Below are 18,562 nucleotides of genomic sequence, written 5' to 3' on the forward strand. Positions count from 1 at the left end.
CTGCCTATCCCTTGTGCACTGCATTTTCATATTACCCCATTTCCTCACCATATTGAAGGCCAGTTGGCCTATTTAGTCTGTGAGCAATCCCATTATCTCACTTATTATGTCCATATGAATGCTCACCTACACTGAGACCAGGTGCAGGAGTTAGTTCTAGCAACATAGCCACAGGGAGAATGCAAATCTCTACCTCTACCTCTCACGTCACAGAGGGTCAGAGTGCTATCCGGGCCACCATATCTCAACGTTGGCTGCACTGGCTGTGTTTTGTGTTCTTGTAAGCTGGGTGGAAATCTGGCTTCAACCGAAGCAATTTCCAAACAACAAAGTCACTTTTCCTGTGTTAAGACATTTCTCAATGCTGTAAATCTCTGACAATAATTCGACAGACGCTGATTCTAAATTATCAGGGAGCGGAAGCTGCTGTTTCAGGTGTTTGTAAAAGAATGTCGAAATGCCGTCAGGAATCAACTGATTTTGGTTATTCAGTTCAACGGGACTTAACCAGCTAGACGGCACTTCAGGTGTTTAAAACAGTGTGGAGAACTAACAGGGTCAAAAGCCCATAAGACATAGGAACAAATTAGGCACTTATTTCTTCATTTCTAAAATTTTATTTAAGTGCAATCGTGAACAATAGCCAGATAAGAAATGCTGATCAAGTCAGCTAGTTCTCAAAGAAGACTCTAATAGGCCAATCAGATGGTTCACTGCTGCTCAGCGATAGAAAACAAAAAAAAACATGTACAATTAAGAAACATTAAAGAATAGTAGAAACACTGGAGTCATGATGATCATGATGAGGTCTGCTGGAGGGAGACATTTATACACATGCTGTCCTCCATAATTCAAAGAGATTAAAGGATAAGGTTGCCGGGTGACAAAACGTGGCGGGAGCACTTGAAACTACAAACTAATCCCTACCGGGAGAAAACAGCACCTGTTCTTTCCGCACTGTTCTCCAGCAGTTTAAGGACTAAGTCCATTTCAGCTCATCAACTCTGCTCTGTCATTTAATCATTGCTGATTTATCAACCCTCTCAACCCCATTTTATCTTCTCCCTGTAACCTGTGATGCCCTGACTAATCAAGAACCCTACCTCTGCTTTAGGTATACCTAATGAGTTGACAGGAACAGGCCCTTTGGCCCATCTAGTTAATATTAAATAATTTATACTGAGAACATGAGTAGTAGAGCTTGATAATGAAGTTGGTTTTCAAAGCTTGCAGAGAGATTTAGGACAGTTAGAAGAGTGGGCTGAAAGGCGGCAGATGGAGTTTAATGCTGATAAATGTAAGTTGCTACATGTTGGTAGAACTAATCAAAATAGGACACACATGGTAAATGGTAGGGCATTGAAGAATACTGTAGAACAGAGATATCTAGGAATAATGGTGCATAGTTCCCTGAAGGTGGAATCTCATGTGGATAGGGTGGTGAAGAAAGCTTTTGGTATGCTGGCCTTTATAAATCAGAGCATTGAGTATGGGAGTTGGGATGTAATGTTGAAATTGTATAAGGCATTGGTAAGGCCAAATTTGGAGTATTGTGTACAGTTCTGGTCACCGAATTATAGGAAAGATGTCAGCAAAATAGGGAGAATACAGAGAAGATTTACTAGAATATTACCTGGGTTTCATCTCCTAAGTGACAGAGAAAGGTTGAACAAGTTGTGTCTTTATTCTTTGGAGCGTAGAATGTTGAGGGTTGAAAGTGAGTCCGTAGGTTGATTTCAGTTTTGAGGTGAGTGAAGATGTACACACTGGTTCAGGTGCCTGGCATTTATCATCTCCAACAGGAGAATCTATAACCATATAACCATTACAGCACGGAAACAGGCCATCTCGGCCCTTCTAGTCCATGCTGAACTCTTACTCTCACCTAGTCCCACCGACCTGCACTCAGCCCATAACCCTCCATTCCTTTCCTGTCCAATTTAACTTTAAATGACAATATTGAACCTGCCTCAACCACTTCTGCTGGAAGCTCGTTCCACACAGCTACCACTCTATGAGTAAAGAAGTTCCCCCTCGTGTTACCCCTCAACTTTTGCTCCCTAACTCTCAACTCATGTCCTCTTGTTTGAATCTCCCCAACTCTCAATGGAAAAAGCCTATCCACGTCAACTCTATCTATCCCCCTCATAATTTTAAATACCTCTATCGTCCCCCCTCAACTTTCTACGATCCAAAGAATAAAGACATAATTTTTTCAACCTTTCTCTGTAACTTAGGAGATGAAACCCAGGTAATATTCTAGTAAATCTTCTCTGTACTCTCTCAATTTTGTTGACGTTTTTCCTATAATTCGGTGACCAGAACTGTACACAATACTCCAAATTTGGCCTTTCCAATACCTTGTACAATTTTAACATTACATCCCAACTCCCATACTCAATGCTCTGATTTATAAAGGCCAGCATACCAAAAGCTTTCTTCACCACCCTATCCACATGAGATTCCACCTTCAGGGAACTATGCACCATTATTCCTAGATCCCTCTGTTCGACTGCATTCTTCAATGCCCTACCATTAACCATGTATGTCCTATTTTGATTAGTCCTACCAAAATATAGCACCTTACATTTATCAGCATTAAACTTCATCTGCCGTTTTTCAGCCCACTCTTCTAACTGGCCTTAATCTCTCTGCAAGCTTTAAAAACCTATTTCATTATCCACAACTCCACCTATCTTAGTATCATCTGCATACTTACTAATCCAATTTACCACCCCATCATCCAGATCATAAATGTATATGACAACACTGGACCCAGTACAGATCCCTGAGGCACACCACTAGTCACTGGCGTCCAATCTGACAAACAATTATCCACCACTACTCTCTGGCATCTCCCATCCAGCCACTGCTGAATCCATTTTACTACTTCAATATTAATACCTAACAATTGAACCTTCCTAACTAACCTTCCGTGTGGAATCTTGTCAAAGGCCTTAATGAAGTCCATATAGACAACATCCACCGCTTTGCCCTCGTCAACTTTCCTAATAATCTCTTCAAAAAATTCAACAAGATTTGTCAAACATGACCTTCCACGCACAAATCCATGTTGACTGTTCCTAATCAGACCCTGTCTATCCAGATACTTATATATACCACCTCTAAGAATACTTTCCATCAATTTACCCACCACTGACGTCAAACTCACAGGCCAGTAATTGCTAGTTTTACTCTTAGAACCCTTTTTAAACAATGGAACAACATGAGCAATACGCCAATCCTCCGGCACCATCCCCGTTTCTAATGACATTTGAAATATTTCTGTCAGAGCCCCTGCTATTTCCACACTAACTTCCCTCGAGGTCGTAGGGAATATCATGTCAGGACCTGGAGACTTACCGATTTTTATATTCCTTAAAAGCGCCAGTACTTGCTCTTTTTTAATCATCATAGTTTCCATAACTTCTCTATCTGTTTCCCTTACCTTACACAATTCAATATCCTTCTCCTTAGTGAATACCGAAGAAAAGAAATTGTTTAAAATCTCCCTCATCTTTTTGGTTCCACACATAGCTGTCCACTCTGATTCTCTAAGGGACAAATTTTATCCCTCGCTATCCTTTTGCTATTAATATAACTGTAGAAACCCTTTGGATTTATTTTCACCTTACTTGCCAAAGCACCCTCATATCTTAAGGTTCTTTTTACATTCTTTATATTCCTCGAGAACCTCATTTACTCCATGCTGCCTATATATATTGTAGATATCTCTCTTTTTCCGAACCGAGTTTCCAATATCCCTTGAAAGCCACGGCTCTCTCAAACTTTTAACCTTTCCTTTCAACCTAACAGGAACATAAAGATTCTACTTAACCATATCTATAACAATTACAGCACGGAAACAGGCCATCTCGGGCTTCTAGTCTGTACCCTCAAAATTTCACCTTTAAATGACCTCCATTTCTCTATTACATCCCTCCCATAAAACAAATTGTCCCAATCCACTCCTTCTAAATCCTTTCGCATCTCCTCAAGGTTAGCCTTTCTCCAATCAAAAATCTCAACCCTGGGTCCAGACCTATCCTTCTCCATAATTATATTGAAACTAATGGCATTGTGATCACTGGACCCGAAGTGCTCCCCAACTCATACCTCTGTCACCTGACCTACCTCATTCCCTAACAGGAGATCCAACACTGCCCCTTCTCTAGTTGGCACCTCTATGTATTGCTGCAAAAAACTATCCTGCACACATCTTACAAACTCCAAACCATCCAGCCCTTTTACAGAATGGGTTTCCCAGTCTATGTGTGGAAAATTAAAATCTCCCACAATCACAACCTTGTCCTTACTACAAATATCTGCTATCTCTTTACAAATTTGCTCCTCCAATTCTCGCTTCCCATTTGGTGGTCTGTAATACACCCCTATAAGTGTTACTACACCTTTCCCATTCCTCAATTCCTCCCTAGACGAGCCCTCTAATCTATCCTGCCAGAGCACTGCTGTAATATTTTCTCTGACAAGCAATGCAACACCTCCCCGTCTTGTCCCTCCGATTCTAACACACCTGAAGTAATGAAATCCAGGAATATTTAGTTGCCAATCACACCCCTCCTACAGCCAAGTTTCACTAATAGCTACAACATTATACTTCCAGGTATCAATCCATGCTCTAAGCTCATCCACCTTTCTTACAATGCTCCTAGCATTAAAATAAATGCATTAAAGAAATTTTCCACCTCTTACTCTGTTTATCACTAACGGTGCAAACAACTTTACTATTTTCTTTTTCTTCCTTCTCCCCTACATCTGTTCCTACACTCTGTTTCCGCTCTCCCCTTGTACCTAGTTTAAATCCACTGGATCCTCTCTAGCAAACCTACCTGCAAAAATATTTGTCCCCCTCCAATTCAGTTGTAAACCGTCCCGCCGGAACAGGTCCCACCTTCCCTGGAAAACTGCCCGATAATCTATAAATCTGAAGCCCACCCTCCTGCACCTTGTCTTCAGCCATGTGTTGATCTGCGCTATCTTACAATTTCTAATCCCGCCTGCATGTGGCACTGGTAGCAATCCTGAGATTGCTATCCTGGAGGTCCTGTCCTTTAACTTGGCACCTAACTCCCTAAACTCGCCTTTCAGGACCTCCTCACTCTTCCTACCCACGTCATTGGTCCCTACATGGATCACGACATCCGGCTGCTCACCCTCCCTCTTGAAAATACCAAGAACTCGATCCGAGATATCACGGACCTTGGCAACAGACCATCTGGGATTCTTGATCTCTTCCACAAACCTCTTATCTGTCCCGCTAACTATCGAATCCCCTATCACTACTGCTCTCCTGTTTTCCCTCCTTCTCTTCTGAGCTGAGGGTCCAGTCTCAGTGCCAGAGACGCAATCACTGCAACTTGTCCCTGGTAGGTCGTCCCCATCAACAGTATCCAAAATGATGTACTTATTGTTGATGGGAACAGTCACGGGGGTGCTCTGCTCATTCTGTCTATTCCCCTTTCCTCTCTTGACAGTCACCCAGCTACCTGTCTCCTGACTCTAAGGGGTGACTATCTCCCTGTAACTCCTTTCTATTTCTGCCTCTGCCTCTCGAATGATCTGAAGTTCATCCAGCTCCAGCTCCAGTTCCCTAACTTGGTTTGTCGGGAGCTGCAGTTGGATGCACCTTTCGCAGGTGTAGTCATCAGGGACGATTGTGCTCGCCCTGACTTCCCACATACTGCAAACGGAGCACTCGACTGTCCTAACTGCTGCCTCCATTACCTACTCTTAAGGTAATTAAAGTAATTTAAGGAACTTACCTGGCCTTACCTCACTTGGAGTGAAGCTGGTCCTCAGTCTCTTGAGCCAAAGCCTTCCTAATCTGTCTCCCTCTACTCCGTCGCCCGCTACAACCAGCACCTTGAGGTTTAACTCTCTTCCACATTCAAGTATATTACTAAAGTTGACTCACTTTTTTTTAAAATCACCATCAATACTCAGTTCCCAGTTGGGAATTCATTCAGAAGGCCTCTCTTCCCCATCTTTCAAAATGTGGATGTTCAGTGTATGCTTCCCTCATCTCCCCTGCGGGGCGGGGGGGGGTAGTTGTGGTATTTATCCAGTGAGTTAATTAATTTTCATAAATACAAGACAAGAGATTCTGCAGATGCTGGAAATCCAGAGCACAACACACACACACCTCACACAAAATGCTGGAGGAACTCAGCATGTCAGGCAGCATCTGTGGAGAGGAATAAAGGGCTGACATTTCCGGCCGAGTCCCTTCATCAGGAGTGATGACTGGGGTTCAGTTCCTGCTGCTGTCTGTTAGGAGTTCTTCCTGTCACTACGTGGGTTTCCTCTGAATGCCCTGGTTTCCTCGCTTTCCAAAGGTTCAGTAAGTTGTGATCATACAGGCATGCCGACACTATTGGGCTACCCCAGCACGTAGAAAAGTACCGCTCAGAAACCTAGTTCAATGCCAAAACCATTTAATCTGCCTCCTGCCGTCGACCTGCACTGTGACCATAGGCCTTCATACCCTCTTCTATCCATGTACCTGTCTAAACGTTGAAATCGAGCTTGCATGCATCCCTGCACTGATGGCTCGTTCCACACTCACACCACCCTTAACTCTCAACCCCTCACGTTCCCCTTAAACGTTTCACTTTCATCCTTAACCCACGACCTCTCGTTGTAGTCCCACTCAACCTTGGTGGAAAGATCTGCAGGAAGAGGTACAGTCGACGTTTCGGGCCGAGACCCTTCGTCAGGGGTCTCGTCCAGAAACGTCGACTGTACCTCTTCCTAGAGATGCTGCCTGGCCTGCTGCGTTCACCAGCAATTTTTATGTGTGTGGCTTGAAATTCCAGCATCTGCAGATTTCCTCGTGCTTGGTGGAAAGAGCCTGATTGCATTTACCCTCTCTATTGTGGCTTGAGTTAAGGAAGGGTGAAAGACCGTGATGTGAGTTATATACAGACCCCCCCCACCCGCCAACCAGTAGTAAGGATGTGGTCTACAAATTACAATGGAAGATAGAAAATGCACGCCAAAGGGCAATGTTACAAAAATCGTGGGGGATTTCAAAAAGCAGGTAGATTGGGAAAATCAGGTCGGTGTGGGATTCCAAGAGGGGGAGTTTCTAGAATACCTATGAAATGGCTTTTTAGCACAGCTCATAGTAGAGCCCAGTAGGGGATCAGCTATTTCTGAATTGGGTGTTGTGCAATGAACCAAAATTGATTAGAGAGCTTAAGGTAAAAGAACATTTTGGAAAAAATAATCATAATTTCAAATTCCCCCTGAAATTTGAGGAGAAGCTAAAGTTAGATGTACCAGTTTCACAGTGGAGTCAAAGAAATCTCATAGGCGTGAGAGAGGAGTTGGCCAGAATTGATTGGAAAAGAACACTGGCAGGGATGATGGCAGAGTAGTAATGGCTGGAAATTTCTGGAAGGCACAGGATACAGTATATACACCCTAAAGAGGAAGAAGTATGTTGAAGGCAAGATGATGCAACCATGGCTAACAAGTGAAGTCGAAGCCAAAGAGAGGGCATTTCATAGAACAAAAATTGGTGGGAAGTTAGAGGATTGGGAAGCTTTTAAATACCAACAGAAGGCAACTAAAAAGTCGTAAGGTAAAGATGGAATATGAAAGCAAATCAGCCAATAATATTAAAGGGGATACCAACATTTTTTTCAGATCCATGAAGTATCAAAGAAAGGTGTGAGGGATATCAGACCACTGGAAAATGATGCTGGGGATGTAGTAATGGGGACAAACTGAATAAATATTTTGCATCGGTCTTCACTGTGGAAGTCCCAGGTGTCATGAAGTGAAGTTACTGTTACTAGGGAGAAGGTTCTTGGGAGACTGAAAGGTTTGAAAGTAGATAAGTCACCTGGACTAGATGGACTGCAGGGTTTTGAAAGAGGGGGCTGAAGAGATTGTGGAGGCATTAATAATGATCCTTCAAGAATCACAAGGTTCTGGAAGACTAGACAATTACAAATGTCACTCCACTCTTCAAGAAGGGAGAGCGGCAAGAGAAAAGGAAATATAGGCCGGTTAGTTTGACCTCAGTGGTTGGGAAGCTGGTGGATTGATTGTTTAGGGTACGGTTTGGGGTTACTTGGAGGCACATGATAAAATAGGCTGGAGTCAGCATGGGAAAATACTACCTGACAAATCTGTCGGAATTCTTTGAAGAAATAACAAGCAGGATAGACAAAGGAGAATTGGTTGATGTTGTGTATTTGGATTTTCAGAAGGCCTTTGACCAGGTGCCACACATGAGGCTGTTTAACAAGCTACGATTTCATGGTATTACTGGAAAAATTCTAGCATGGATAAATCAGTGGCTGATTGGCAGGGCGTAAAGAGTGGGAATAAAGGGAGCCTTTTCTGCCTGGCTGCTGGTGACTAGTGGTGTTCCATGGGGGTCTGTGTTGGGACCGATTCTTTTTACGTTATATGTCAATGATTTGGATGATGGAGTTGATGGCTTTTTTTTTTGCAAAGTTTGCAGACAATATGAAGATAGGTGGAGGAGCAAGTAGTTTTGAGGAAATGGCTACAGAAGGACTTGGATTCAGAGAACGGGCAAAGAAATGCAGATGGAATACAGTGTCGGGAAGTGTATGGTCTTGCACTTTGGTAGGAGAAATGAAAGGGTTGACTATTTTCTAAATGGAGAGAAAATACAAAAATCTGAAGCGCAAAGGGATTTGGGAGTCCTTGTGCAGGATTCTCTAAACATGAATTTGCAGGTTAAGTCTGTGGTGAGGAAGGCAAATTCATTTCAAGGGGACTGGAATATAAAAGCAAGGACTTTATAAAGCTCTGTCTGCCAGAGAAAGCAGGATCTCCCAGTGGCCACACATTTTAATTCCACATCCCATTCCCATTCCGACATGTCTATCCACGGCCTCCTCTACTGTAAAGATGAAGCCACACTCAGGTTGGAGGAACAACACCTTATATTCCGTCTGGGTAGCCTCCAACCTGATGGCATGAACATCGACTTCTCTAACTTCCGCTAAGGCCCCACCTCCCCCTCGTACCCCATCTGTTATTTATTTTTATGCACACATTCTTTCTCTCACTCTCCTTTTTCTCCCTCTGTCCCTCTGACTATACCTCTTGCCCATCCTCTGGGTCCCCCCCCCGTCTTTCTTCCTGGACCTCCTGTCCCATGATCCTCTCATATCCCTTTTGCCTATCACCTGTCCAGCTCTTGGCTCCATCCCTCCCCCTCCTGTCTTCTCCTATCATTTCGGATCTCCCCCTCCCCCTCCAACTTTCAAATCCCTTACTCACTCTTCCTTCAGTTAGTCCTGACGAAGGGTCTCGGCCTGAAACGTCGACTGCACCTCTTCCTACGGATGCTGCCTAGCCTGCTGCGTTCACCAGCAACTTCTGATGTGTGTTGCTTGAATTTCCAGCGTCTGCAGAATTCCTGTTGTTTGACTTTATAAAGCACTGGTGAGGCCTCACTTGGAGTATTGTGAGCAGTTTTGAGCTCCTCATTTTAGAAAGGAGGTGCTGAAACTGGAGAAGGTTCAAAGGAGGTTCACGAAAATTATTCCAGGATAGAATGACTTGTCATATGAAGAGCATTTGATTTCTCCGGGCCTGTATTCACTGGAATTCAGAAGGCTGGGGGTGACCCAGTTGAAACCTATCGAACAGTGAAAGACCAGTAGTGGATGTCTCTCCTATGATGAGAGAATCTAAGATCAGAGGACATCGACTCAGAACAGAGGGCTGTCCTTTTAGAACAGATACAAGGAGGAATTCCCTTAGCCTGAGTGTGGTGAATCGGTGGAACTTATGGAGCTGTGGAGGCCAAGTCTTTATGACAGAGGTTGATACATTCTTGATTGGTCAGGACATGAAGGGATATTAGAGGAGGGCAGGAGACTGGGCTGAGAGGAAAACTGAATCAGCCATGATGAAATGGCAGAGCAGACCTGATGGGCCAAATGGCCTAATTCTGCTCCTATATCTTATGGTCTTATACTCCCCTCACAATATTGTATACGCTCATCAAATCTCAGCTCAATCTTCTACATTGTAAGGAATGAAATCCTAACCTATTCAATCTTTCCTTGTAACTCAGGCCCTTCAGACCCGGCGACATCCTTATAAATTTTCTCAGGGCTCTTTCAACCTTATATGCATCTTTCCTGTGGGTAGGCGACTAAAAATGCACACAATACACCGAGTTAGGCCTCGCCAACGTCTTATACAACTTCAGCATAACATGCCATCTCCTGCACTCAATACTTTGATTTATGGAGGCATCTTCAGATACCCTTGGACTATTTGCATTGCCACAAGCAGCACATTTCCCTGTATGTTTCGATGTACCTATGAGAGAAAGAAACCTAATCTAAAAGATGAAAAAATCTTTCACATACTCAATCATCCTAGTCGCCGTGACCCCAGAGTTGGCAGATTTTGTTCATTTTCCAATGCCGACCTCTTGTTTAGTTTAGGTAGTTCGTTGGAAATTGCCGCTGTAACAAATCTACTTTACAATCCTTTTGCTTTGTACTCCAGAAATGCAGTAACTGTTTTACTAAATCCACTGATGTATCTACTAATTTAGGAAAATTAACCCTATTGTCTCCGTCTCCTGCATTGGATTTATCCTTATCAATACCATACTCTGGGTTCAAATTATACAAACATCCTGTGACTTTTTTTAAAACCCTTGTACCTCATTGGCAGGGTGGAGATACGTCTTTATCAAAGGAGGTGAAAGGTGCTCCTTACCTCTGCTAGTTATATGACCACTGACGCCAGGCAGACAATCTCTGAACAGTATTGATAATATTAGGCTGGGGGGAGGGGGGGGGTCACCCATCTTGTAAAGACACTGCCCAGAAGAAAGCGATGGCAAACCACTTCAGTAGAAAAATTTGCCAGGAACGATCATGGGTCTTGCAAGGACCGTGATCACCCACGGCGCATAACAAACGAACACACCTCATTCCAACAACATACATCAAAGTTGCTGGTGAACGCAGCAGGCCAAGCAGCATCTATAGGAAGAGGCGCAGTCGACGTTTCAGGCCGAGACCCTTCATCAGGACTAACTGAAGGAAGAGTGAGTAAGGGATTTGAAAGCTGGAGGGGGAGGGGGAGATGCAAAATGATAGGAGAAGACAGGAGGGGGAGGGATAGAGCCGAGAGCTGGACAGGTGATAGGCAAAAGGGGATACGAGAGGATCATGGGACAGGAGGTCCGGGAAGAAAGACGGGGGGGGGTGACCCAGAGGATGAGCAAGAGGTATATTCAGAGGGACAGAGGGAGAAAAAGGAGAGTGAGAGAAAGAATGTGTGCATAAAAATGAGTAACAGATGGGATATGAGGGGGAGGTGGGGCCTTAGCGGAAGTTAGAGAAGTCAATGTTCATGCCATCAGGTTGGAGGCTACCCAGACGGAATATAAGGTGTTGTTCCTCCAACCTGAGTGTGGCTTCATCTTGACAGTAGAGGAGGCCGTGGATAGACATGTCAGAATGGGAATGGGATGTGGAATTAAAATGTGTGGCCACTGGGAGATCCTGCTTTCTCTGGCGGACAGAGCGTAGATGTTCAGCAAAGCGGTCTCCCAGTCTATGTCGGGTCTCGCCAATATATAAAAGGCCACATCGGGAGCACCGGACGCAGTATATCACCCCAGTCGACTCACAGGTGAAGTGATGCCTCACCTGGAAGGACTGTTTGGGGCCCTGAATGGTGGGAAGGGAGGAAGTGTAAGGGCATGTGTAGCACTTGTTCCGCTTACACGGATAAGTGCCAGGAGGGAGATCAGTGGGGAGGGATGGGGGGGGGGGGACGAATGGACAAGGGAGTTGTGTAGGGACCTCATTCTAACTTTATTTATGTTTACTTAGAGATAAAAGACTCTCATAGCCCAACGAGCCCACACTGCCCGTGATCAATTAACCTACTAACCTGTATGCCCTTGGAACGTGGGAGGAAACCAGAGCACCCGGAGGAAACTGAGAATGTACGAATTCTTTACAGACAGCGACGGGTAATTGAAACCAGGTCACTGCCACTGAAAAGCATTGAACAAACAAAGGGGCACCCAGATTTGAACCAGGGACCTGTGGATCTGCAGTCAAGTGCTCTACCACTGAGCGATACCCCCCCCCCCCCACATCAAGAGCTGATAATTATCTACTGTCACATACTTAACCTGTTCATTTAGACCTCTTCCTCTTGGACTATAACACTCTACACTCCGTTTTCCTTTCCTTACTCACGGTACAAATGGTATCACTTCTCCAGCATGCAGAAGACATCTTTCCTTCTCCTTTGTGAGGCATTGATGGTGAAAGGAATCTCTCATTCTCCCTGACGTGTGCCCTGTTAATTGATCCTGAAAACAATACTTTAATTTTCAGAACTCTGATGCTGTTCACTCTCTGTGTTCCCTGGGCGGCTTCTTCACATTTAACACTGTATATAGTCATACCAAGTTTCTAAAAAAAAATTTTATTAAAAAATAAGTTTTATTTATGGTTATTACACAGTTGATTCTTCAGGAAAATATTTTATTGGTAACAGCAAAAGAGTAATCAAGTTGTCATTTCAGAGATCATACTGCTAAAATACTGGTAGAAGCAGAATATTTTATTTGTTCCTCGCGGGACAATAACCCGAGCAGTTTGTCTCGGGGCGCTGCATACTCCCTGACGTTGGGCAGGCCCGGCACCACGCAGCAGCTCAGGGCGCTGCGGTAGATACTCATGTCGTGGGCATCATACCACTCATCCGTCTTCTCATCGTAGCACTCTACGTTGAACGTGGTGGTGAAGCCATTGAAGCCGCCCACGACAAACAGGAGGTCGTCCACCACCTCGATGCCAAAGTTGCTGCGGGGGTTGAACATGGTGGGTAGCGTGCGCCACGTATTGGTGAGCGGACTGTAGGCTTCAGCGCTCCGGAGTCGGTTAGCACCATCGAAACCTCCTACCTGGCGTTCAAAGAAATAAACACAATGCTCACAACAAAGGAAACAGCCTGTTTTACTTTTAATCTCAATAAATTATATGGACCACAATAAAATCTTCAAATTTCTGCGATTTTATGGAAAAGTGTCAGTTGACACCTGGAGTTCCATGTCATCTAGACTTTCCAAAGTTCAAAGTACATATATAAACTGTTGAGATTCATTTCCTTGAGGGCATCCTCACTGAATCCATAGGATGATAACCATAGCAGAATCAATGAAAGACCGTACCAATTTGGGTGCTCAAACAGAGCGCAGAAGTTAACCAAGTGTGCAAATACAAAAATAACGAAATAATAAAGGAAGAAAGAAACAAGCAAGCAAATAATAATTGAGAACATGACAGAAGTGGCCTTGAAAGTGAGTCCATAGGTTGTGGGAACAGTTCAGAGATGGGGGCAAGTGAAGTTATCTCCACTGGTTCGATCACCTGATGGTCGAAGGGTAATAACTTCCTGAACCGGGTGGTGTGAGTCCCAAAGTACCCGTGCCTTCTTCCTGATGGCGGCGGTGAGAAGAGAGCATGTCCTGGGCGGTTGGGTCCCTAATGATGCATGCTGCTTTCCTGCTGCAACATTTCAAATAGATGTACTCAATAGTGGGGAGAGCTTTACCCGTGACGGTCACCCATTACCCATTTCGTCATTACAAAGCAGAGAATTACTTGTGAAGAGTGAAATAAAGATCGCCGGGAATTGAGAGTTCGATTTTAGATATTTTTTTTTTCTCAAATCGAGGATGGGTTCTTGGGAGAAGCCTCCAAAAGGACCACAGCCTTGTCATGGGGTTTGGAGGTTGTCGTGCCTGGAGAGCTATGTTGGCTGGAGTCAAGGGCTTTACTCTTTGGCTCTTGGTAGGGTCGCCCATTCCAAACAGGTCAAAGGTTAGAGGACAGACTAAGAGTGGTCCATTGGTCCTCTAGGCTTGGGGGATTCAGCTCAACGATAACAACCCTGACTGGTCAAAGTAAAAATTGTTACAGAAACAGCAATGAAGAATTCTTCTATGGAGCACCTTCATTGCTTCCCTAAGCACCAGCAGCGTAATGGGCAGTAAGTAGGTAAATCTTGGGAGAAGAGTTTCTGGTAATATAAGATTTAAATACCATTTTCAAGGTAGTGAAGAAACAAAAATTATTTATAGCTCAGAAAAGTTCGAGAAGATCTTTCACAAAAAGGAATTCTTCAAAAATTATCTTTCTTTCAGAGACCTTTTACCCCACATACAACATTCGGCTCACAATGTTGTTCCGGCCACTGAATAGTACTTTATTGAAAAGTGTTAATGTGTTAGGGGAAGTGGGGAGGGAAAAGCAAATGAATAAATGTACCATCCTCCAATATCCTGACCTCGGCACGATCACGGTTACGCAGTGTGTGGTTTATTTCCTGTTCAAATGGGGTGGTCAATTCAGGAACAATCAATGGATTCACTTTCAAGGACTGTTCGGCTCATGTTCTCGATATTTGTTGCTTATTTATTTACTACTATTATTTCTTTTTGTATTTGCAGAGTTTGTGGTCTTCACTCTGGTTGAACGCCCAAGTTCTTTCATTGATTCTGTTTGGGTTATTACTCTATTGAGGACGCCCACAAGAAAATGACTGTCAGGGCTGTATATGGTGACATATATGTACTTTGATAATAAATTTACTTTGAACGTTGAGAAATCTCCTACAATGAAGTCAGACAGTCTTAGAACACCACGGCACAGATACTGTCCCTCTAGTCCTTGCCAACAGTGAGGCAAAAGGCCAGATAATCTATTTTAAGAATGCTTTTATTTTCAAGGACACCAAAGAAGAGATTTCCTTCATCCAACACACATAAAAGTTGCTGGTGAACGCAGCAGGCCAGGCAGCATCTCTAGGAAGAGGTACAGTCGATGTTTCGGGCCAAGACCCTTCGTCAGGACTAACTGAAGGAAGAGCTAGTAAGAGATTTGAGAGGGGGAGGGGGAGGTCCAAAATGATAGGAGAAGACAGGAGGGGGAGGGATGGAGCCGAGAGCTGGACAGGTGATAGGCAAAGGGGATATGAGAGGATCATGGGACAGGAGGTCCGGGGAGAAAGACAAGGGGGGGGGACCAGAGGGTGGGCAAGGGGTATAGTCAGAGGGAGAAAAAGGAGAGTGAGAGAAAGAATGTGTGTATAAAAATAAAAAACAGATGGGGTACGAGGGGGAGGTGGGGCATTAGCGGAAGTTAGAGAAGTCGATGTTTATGCCATCAGGTTGGAGGCTACCCAGACGGAATATAAGGTGTTGTTCCTCCAACCTGAGTGTGGCTTCATCTTTACAGTAGAGGAGGCCGTGGACAGACATGTCAGAATGGGAATGGGATGTGGAATTAAAATGTGTGGCCACTGGGAGATCCTGCTTTCTCTGGCGGACAGAGCGTAGATGTTCAGCAAAGCGGTCTCCCAGTCTGCGTCGGGTCTCGCCAATATACAGAAGGCCACATCGGGAGCACCGGACGCAGTATATCACCCCAGTCGACTCACAGGTGAAGTGTCGCCTTACCTGGAAGGACTGTTTGGGACCCTGAATGGTGGTAAGGGAGGAAGTGTAAGGGCATGTGTAGCACTTGTTCCGCTTACACGGATAAGTGCCAGGAGGGAGATCAGTGGGGAGGGATGGGGGGGACGAATGGACAAGGGAGTTGCGTAGGGAGCGATCCCTGTGGAAAGCGGGGGGGCAAGGGAAAGATGTGCTTAGTGGTGGGATCGCGTTGGAGGTGGCGGAAGCTACGGAGAATAATATGTTGGACCTGGAGGCTGGTGGGGTGGTAGGTGAGGACCAGGGGAACCCTATTCCTAGTGGGTATTGTTGATTGTTGTTGTTTCCTTCATTCGTAGTGTTTAGGGAATATAGTGCCATGCCTCGATGCCCTATTGGGCAGGCACCACCTCTGCACTGTAACGTTCCCTCAGTAAACTCTCTTCCTAAGCGTGGGGCTTGAATCTGTATCTGTCTGATCCAGAGATGAGTGTTCAGCCCTTGAACCAGTACATAATATTCAGTGGTTTCAAATTTCGCAACCTCACTCCAGACTAGGACCTCTGGTCCATTCAGAATACATAAGCACAAGAGATGCTGGAAATCCAGAGCACTGCACGCTCAAAATGCTGGAGGAATTCAGCGGGCCAGGCAGCACCAGTGCAGAAGACTAAAGAGCCGGCGTTTCGACCGAGACCCTTCGTCGGGATCGGAAAGGAAAATGGAAGAAGCTGGATAAAGGTGAGGACCGGGGAAAAAGCCCAGTGGTGATAGGTGAATTAATGCCGGTACGGGGGGGGGGGGTTTGAAATAAGGAGCTGGGGTTGATAGGTGGAAAAGGTAACGGGCTGGGGAAGAAGGAGTCTGATAGGAGAGTGGACCATGGGAGGAAGGGAAGGAGGAGGTGATAGCAAATGAGGAGAAGAGTAAGAGGGGAGCCAGAGTGGAGAATGGAAGAAGAGGGAAGGGGGTGGAGGAAATTGGGGAAATCGATGTTCATGCCATCAGGTTGGAGGCTGCCCAGATGGAATTTGAGGTGTTGCTCCTCCAACCTGAGAGTGGTGTCATCATGGCAATAAATTATAACAAAACAAAATATACATATTTCCTCAGCTTCCCTTGATCGAAATTCTCTTCAATCTCATTTTCCTTCTCTCTAATTGGGGAATTTACAATCAGCGGCCACTTTATTAGGTACACCTGTTCGTTAATGCAAATATCTAACCAGCCAATCGTGTGGCAGCAACTCCCAAGGCATAAAAGCATGCAGACGGGGTCAAGAGGTTCAGTTGTTGTTCAGACTGAACATCAGAACGGGGAAGAAATGTGATCTAAGCGACTTTCTCCCTGGAATGATTGGTGGTGCCAGACGGGGTGGTTTGAGTATCTCAGAAACCGCTGATCTCCTGGAATTTTTCAGGCACAGTGGATTCTAGAGCTTAACATAGAATGGTGTGAGAAACACAAAAAGGAAAATCCTGTGAGCAGAAGTGCCTTGTTAGTGGGAGAGGTCAGGGGAGAATGGCCAGACTGGTTCAAGCTGACAGGAAGGTGACGGTAACTCAAATAGCCACGTGTTGCAACAGTGGTGCGTAGAAGAGCATCTCTGAATGAACAACACGTCCAACCTTGAAGTGGTTGGGCTACAGCAGCAGAAGATTACACTGAGCTCCACTCCTGTACCTAATAAAGTTGCCAATGAGTGTACATTTATTAAGAGCGATCTATGATGGCACGATGTCGTTACTTACTGCGTACACACATTCACCGTAAGCTATAACACCAACACCACTACGCCGGCTTCTCATGGGGGCTACGGTTGTCCATTGGTTAGTTTCTGGAGTGTAGAACTCGGCCGTAAACAAGCACTCGTTCCCGTTGAACCCTCCACATATGTAGACCTGGGGTGAAGAGGAAAGGACAGTTAGCTGGCTGCATCAGATGGATTGAGTTCACCGTAAGGTGTACACGCCGATCACTGTTCAAGAACAAGCCAAAACCAAGAGTGCACCAACTTTTGAATTACTGAGGACCAGCAATTAAGCACACAGTGGAAATATTTCGGGCATTCTATTCGCCGGTAGCCTGCCGACACTTGTAGGCAGCCTCCAACACATGCTTGGACTGTGGTGGTGTCAATTTCTGTGTCTGTTTCAATGTTTATGTGACAAATAGAGCCAATCGTTAATTAACGGTTGCCGGCCAGTTACTTAAAAGCAGAGGAGATGGAAGCAAGTACCGGAGTGAAGAAATAATACAGCAGGAATAATTTGAATTTAATAATTTTTATAAAATTATGAATGGTAAAAGACCGCTCACAGTGGGTGGAATGATTCTGTTTTAGAGCTTTTAGCATCCACTCGCAGCATCAGTTAAGCCATTTTCTGCAGTTGAGAACCAGATCTCAAACGATTGTAATGCACACACACACACACTCACACACACTCACTCACACACTCCCACACACACTCACTCACACACTCACTTACAGACACATACACTCACACAGATACACACATACAGACACACACACACTGACTCACTCACTCACACACTCAGACACACACAGACACACACACACACACACACACTTACAGACACATACACTCACACAGATACACACACACACACACACTGACTCACTCACTCACACACTCACAGACACACACACACACACACACACACACACACACACACACACACACACAATGCTGGAGGAACTCAGCAGGTCAGGCAGCTCCAGTGAGAGGAGTAAACAGTTGACGCTTGAGGGGGTGGGGTGTAGGAGCCAGAATAAGAAGGTAAGGGAGGGGAGGGGGGAGGGGGTCGAGTACCAGTTTGCAGATGATGGGTGATTGGGAAGATGGAAATAAAGCGAGAAGCTGGGAGATGATAGGCGGAAGAGGAAAAGGGCTGAAGAAGAAAGAATCTGATTGGAGAGGAGAGCGGACCGTGGGAGAAAGGGAATGGCGTGATAGGCAGGTGAACATAGAATAATACAGGCCCTTCGGCCCACAATGTTGTGCCGACACTTAAACCCTGCCTCCGATATAACTCCCCCCCCCC

General features: G+C 45.0%; 2 protein-coding genes across 2 annotated transcripts in view; one reads left to right on the forward strand and one right to left on the reverse strand.

The window, feature by feature from the left end:
• The window catches only part of klhl11 (kelch-like family member 11), a 32,752-nt gene extending 18,056 nt beyond the window's left edge, over nt 1–14,696 (forward strand). Inside the window, exon 3 of the transcript XR_010016481.1 lies at nt 14,513–14,696. The gene's annotated coding sequence lies outside the window, so the exon portion shown is untranslated. The remainder of the gene's footprint in view (nt 1–14,512) is intronic.
• The window catches only part of LOC134340087 (kelch-like protein 10), a 35,476-nt gene continuing 28,806 nt past the window's right edge, over nt 11,893–18,562 (reverse strand). Inside the window, exons 3-4 of the mRNA XM_063036915.1 lie at nt 17,248–17,397; nt 11,893–12,964 (exon numbers count right to left, since the gene is read on the reverse strand). Of these exons, the coding sequence (XP_062892985.1) occupies nt 12,587–12,964; nt 17,248–17,397 (528 nt within the window). The 3' untranslated portion in view covers nt 11,893–12,586. The remainder of the gene's footprint in view (nt 12,965–17,247; nt 17,398–18,562) is intronic.

Source organism: Mobula hypostoma, chromosome X1, assembly GCF_963921235.1.
Source record: "Mobula hypostoma chromosome X1, sMobHyp1.1, whole genome shotgun sequence".
NCBI lineage: Eukaryota > Metazoa > Chordata > Chondrichthyes > Myliobatiformes > Myliobatidae > Mobula > Mobula hypostoma.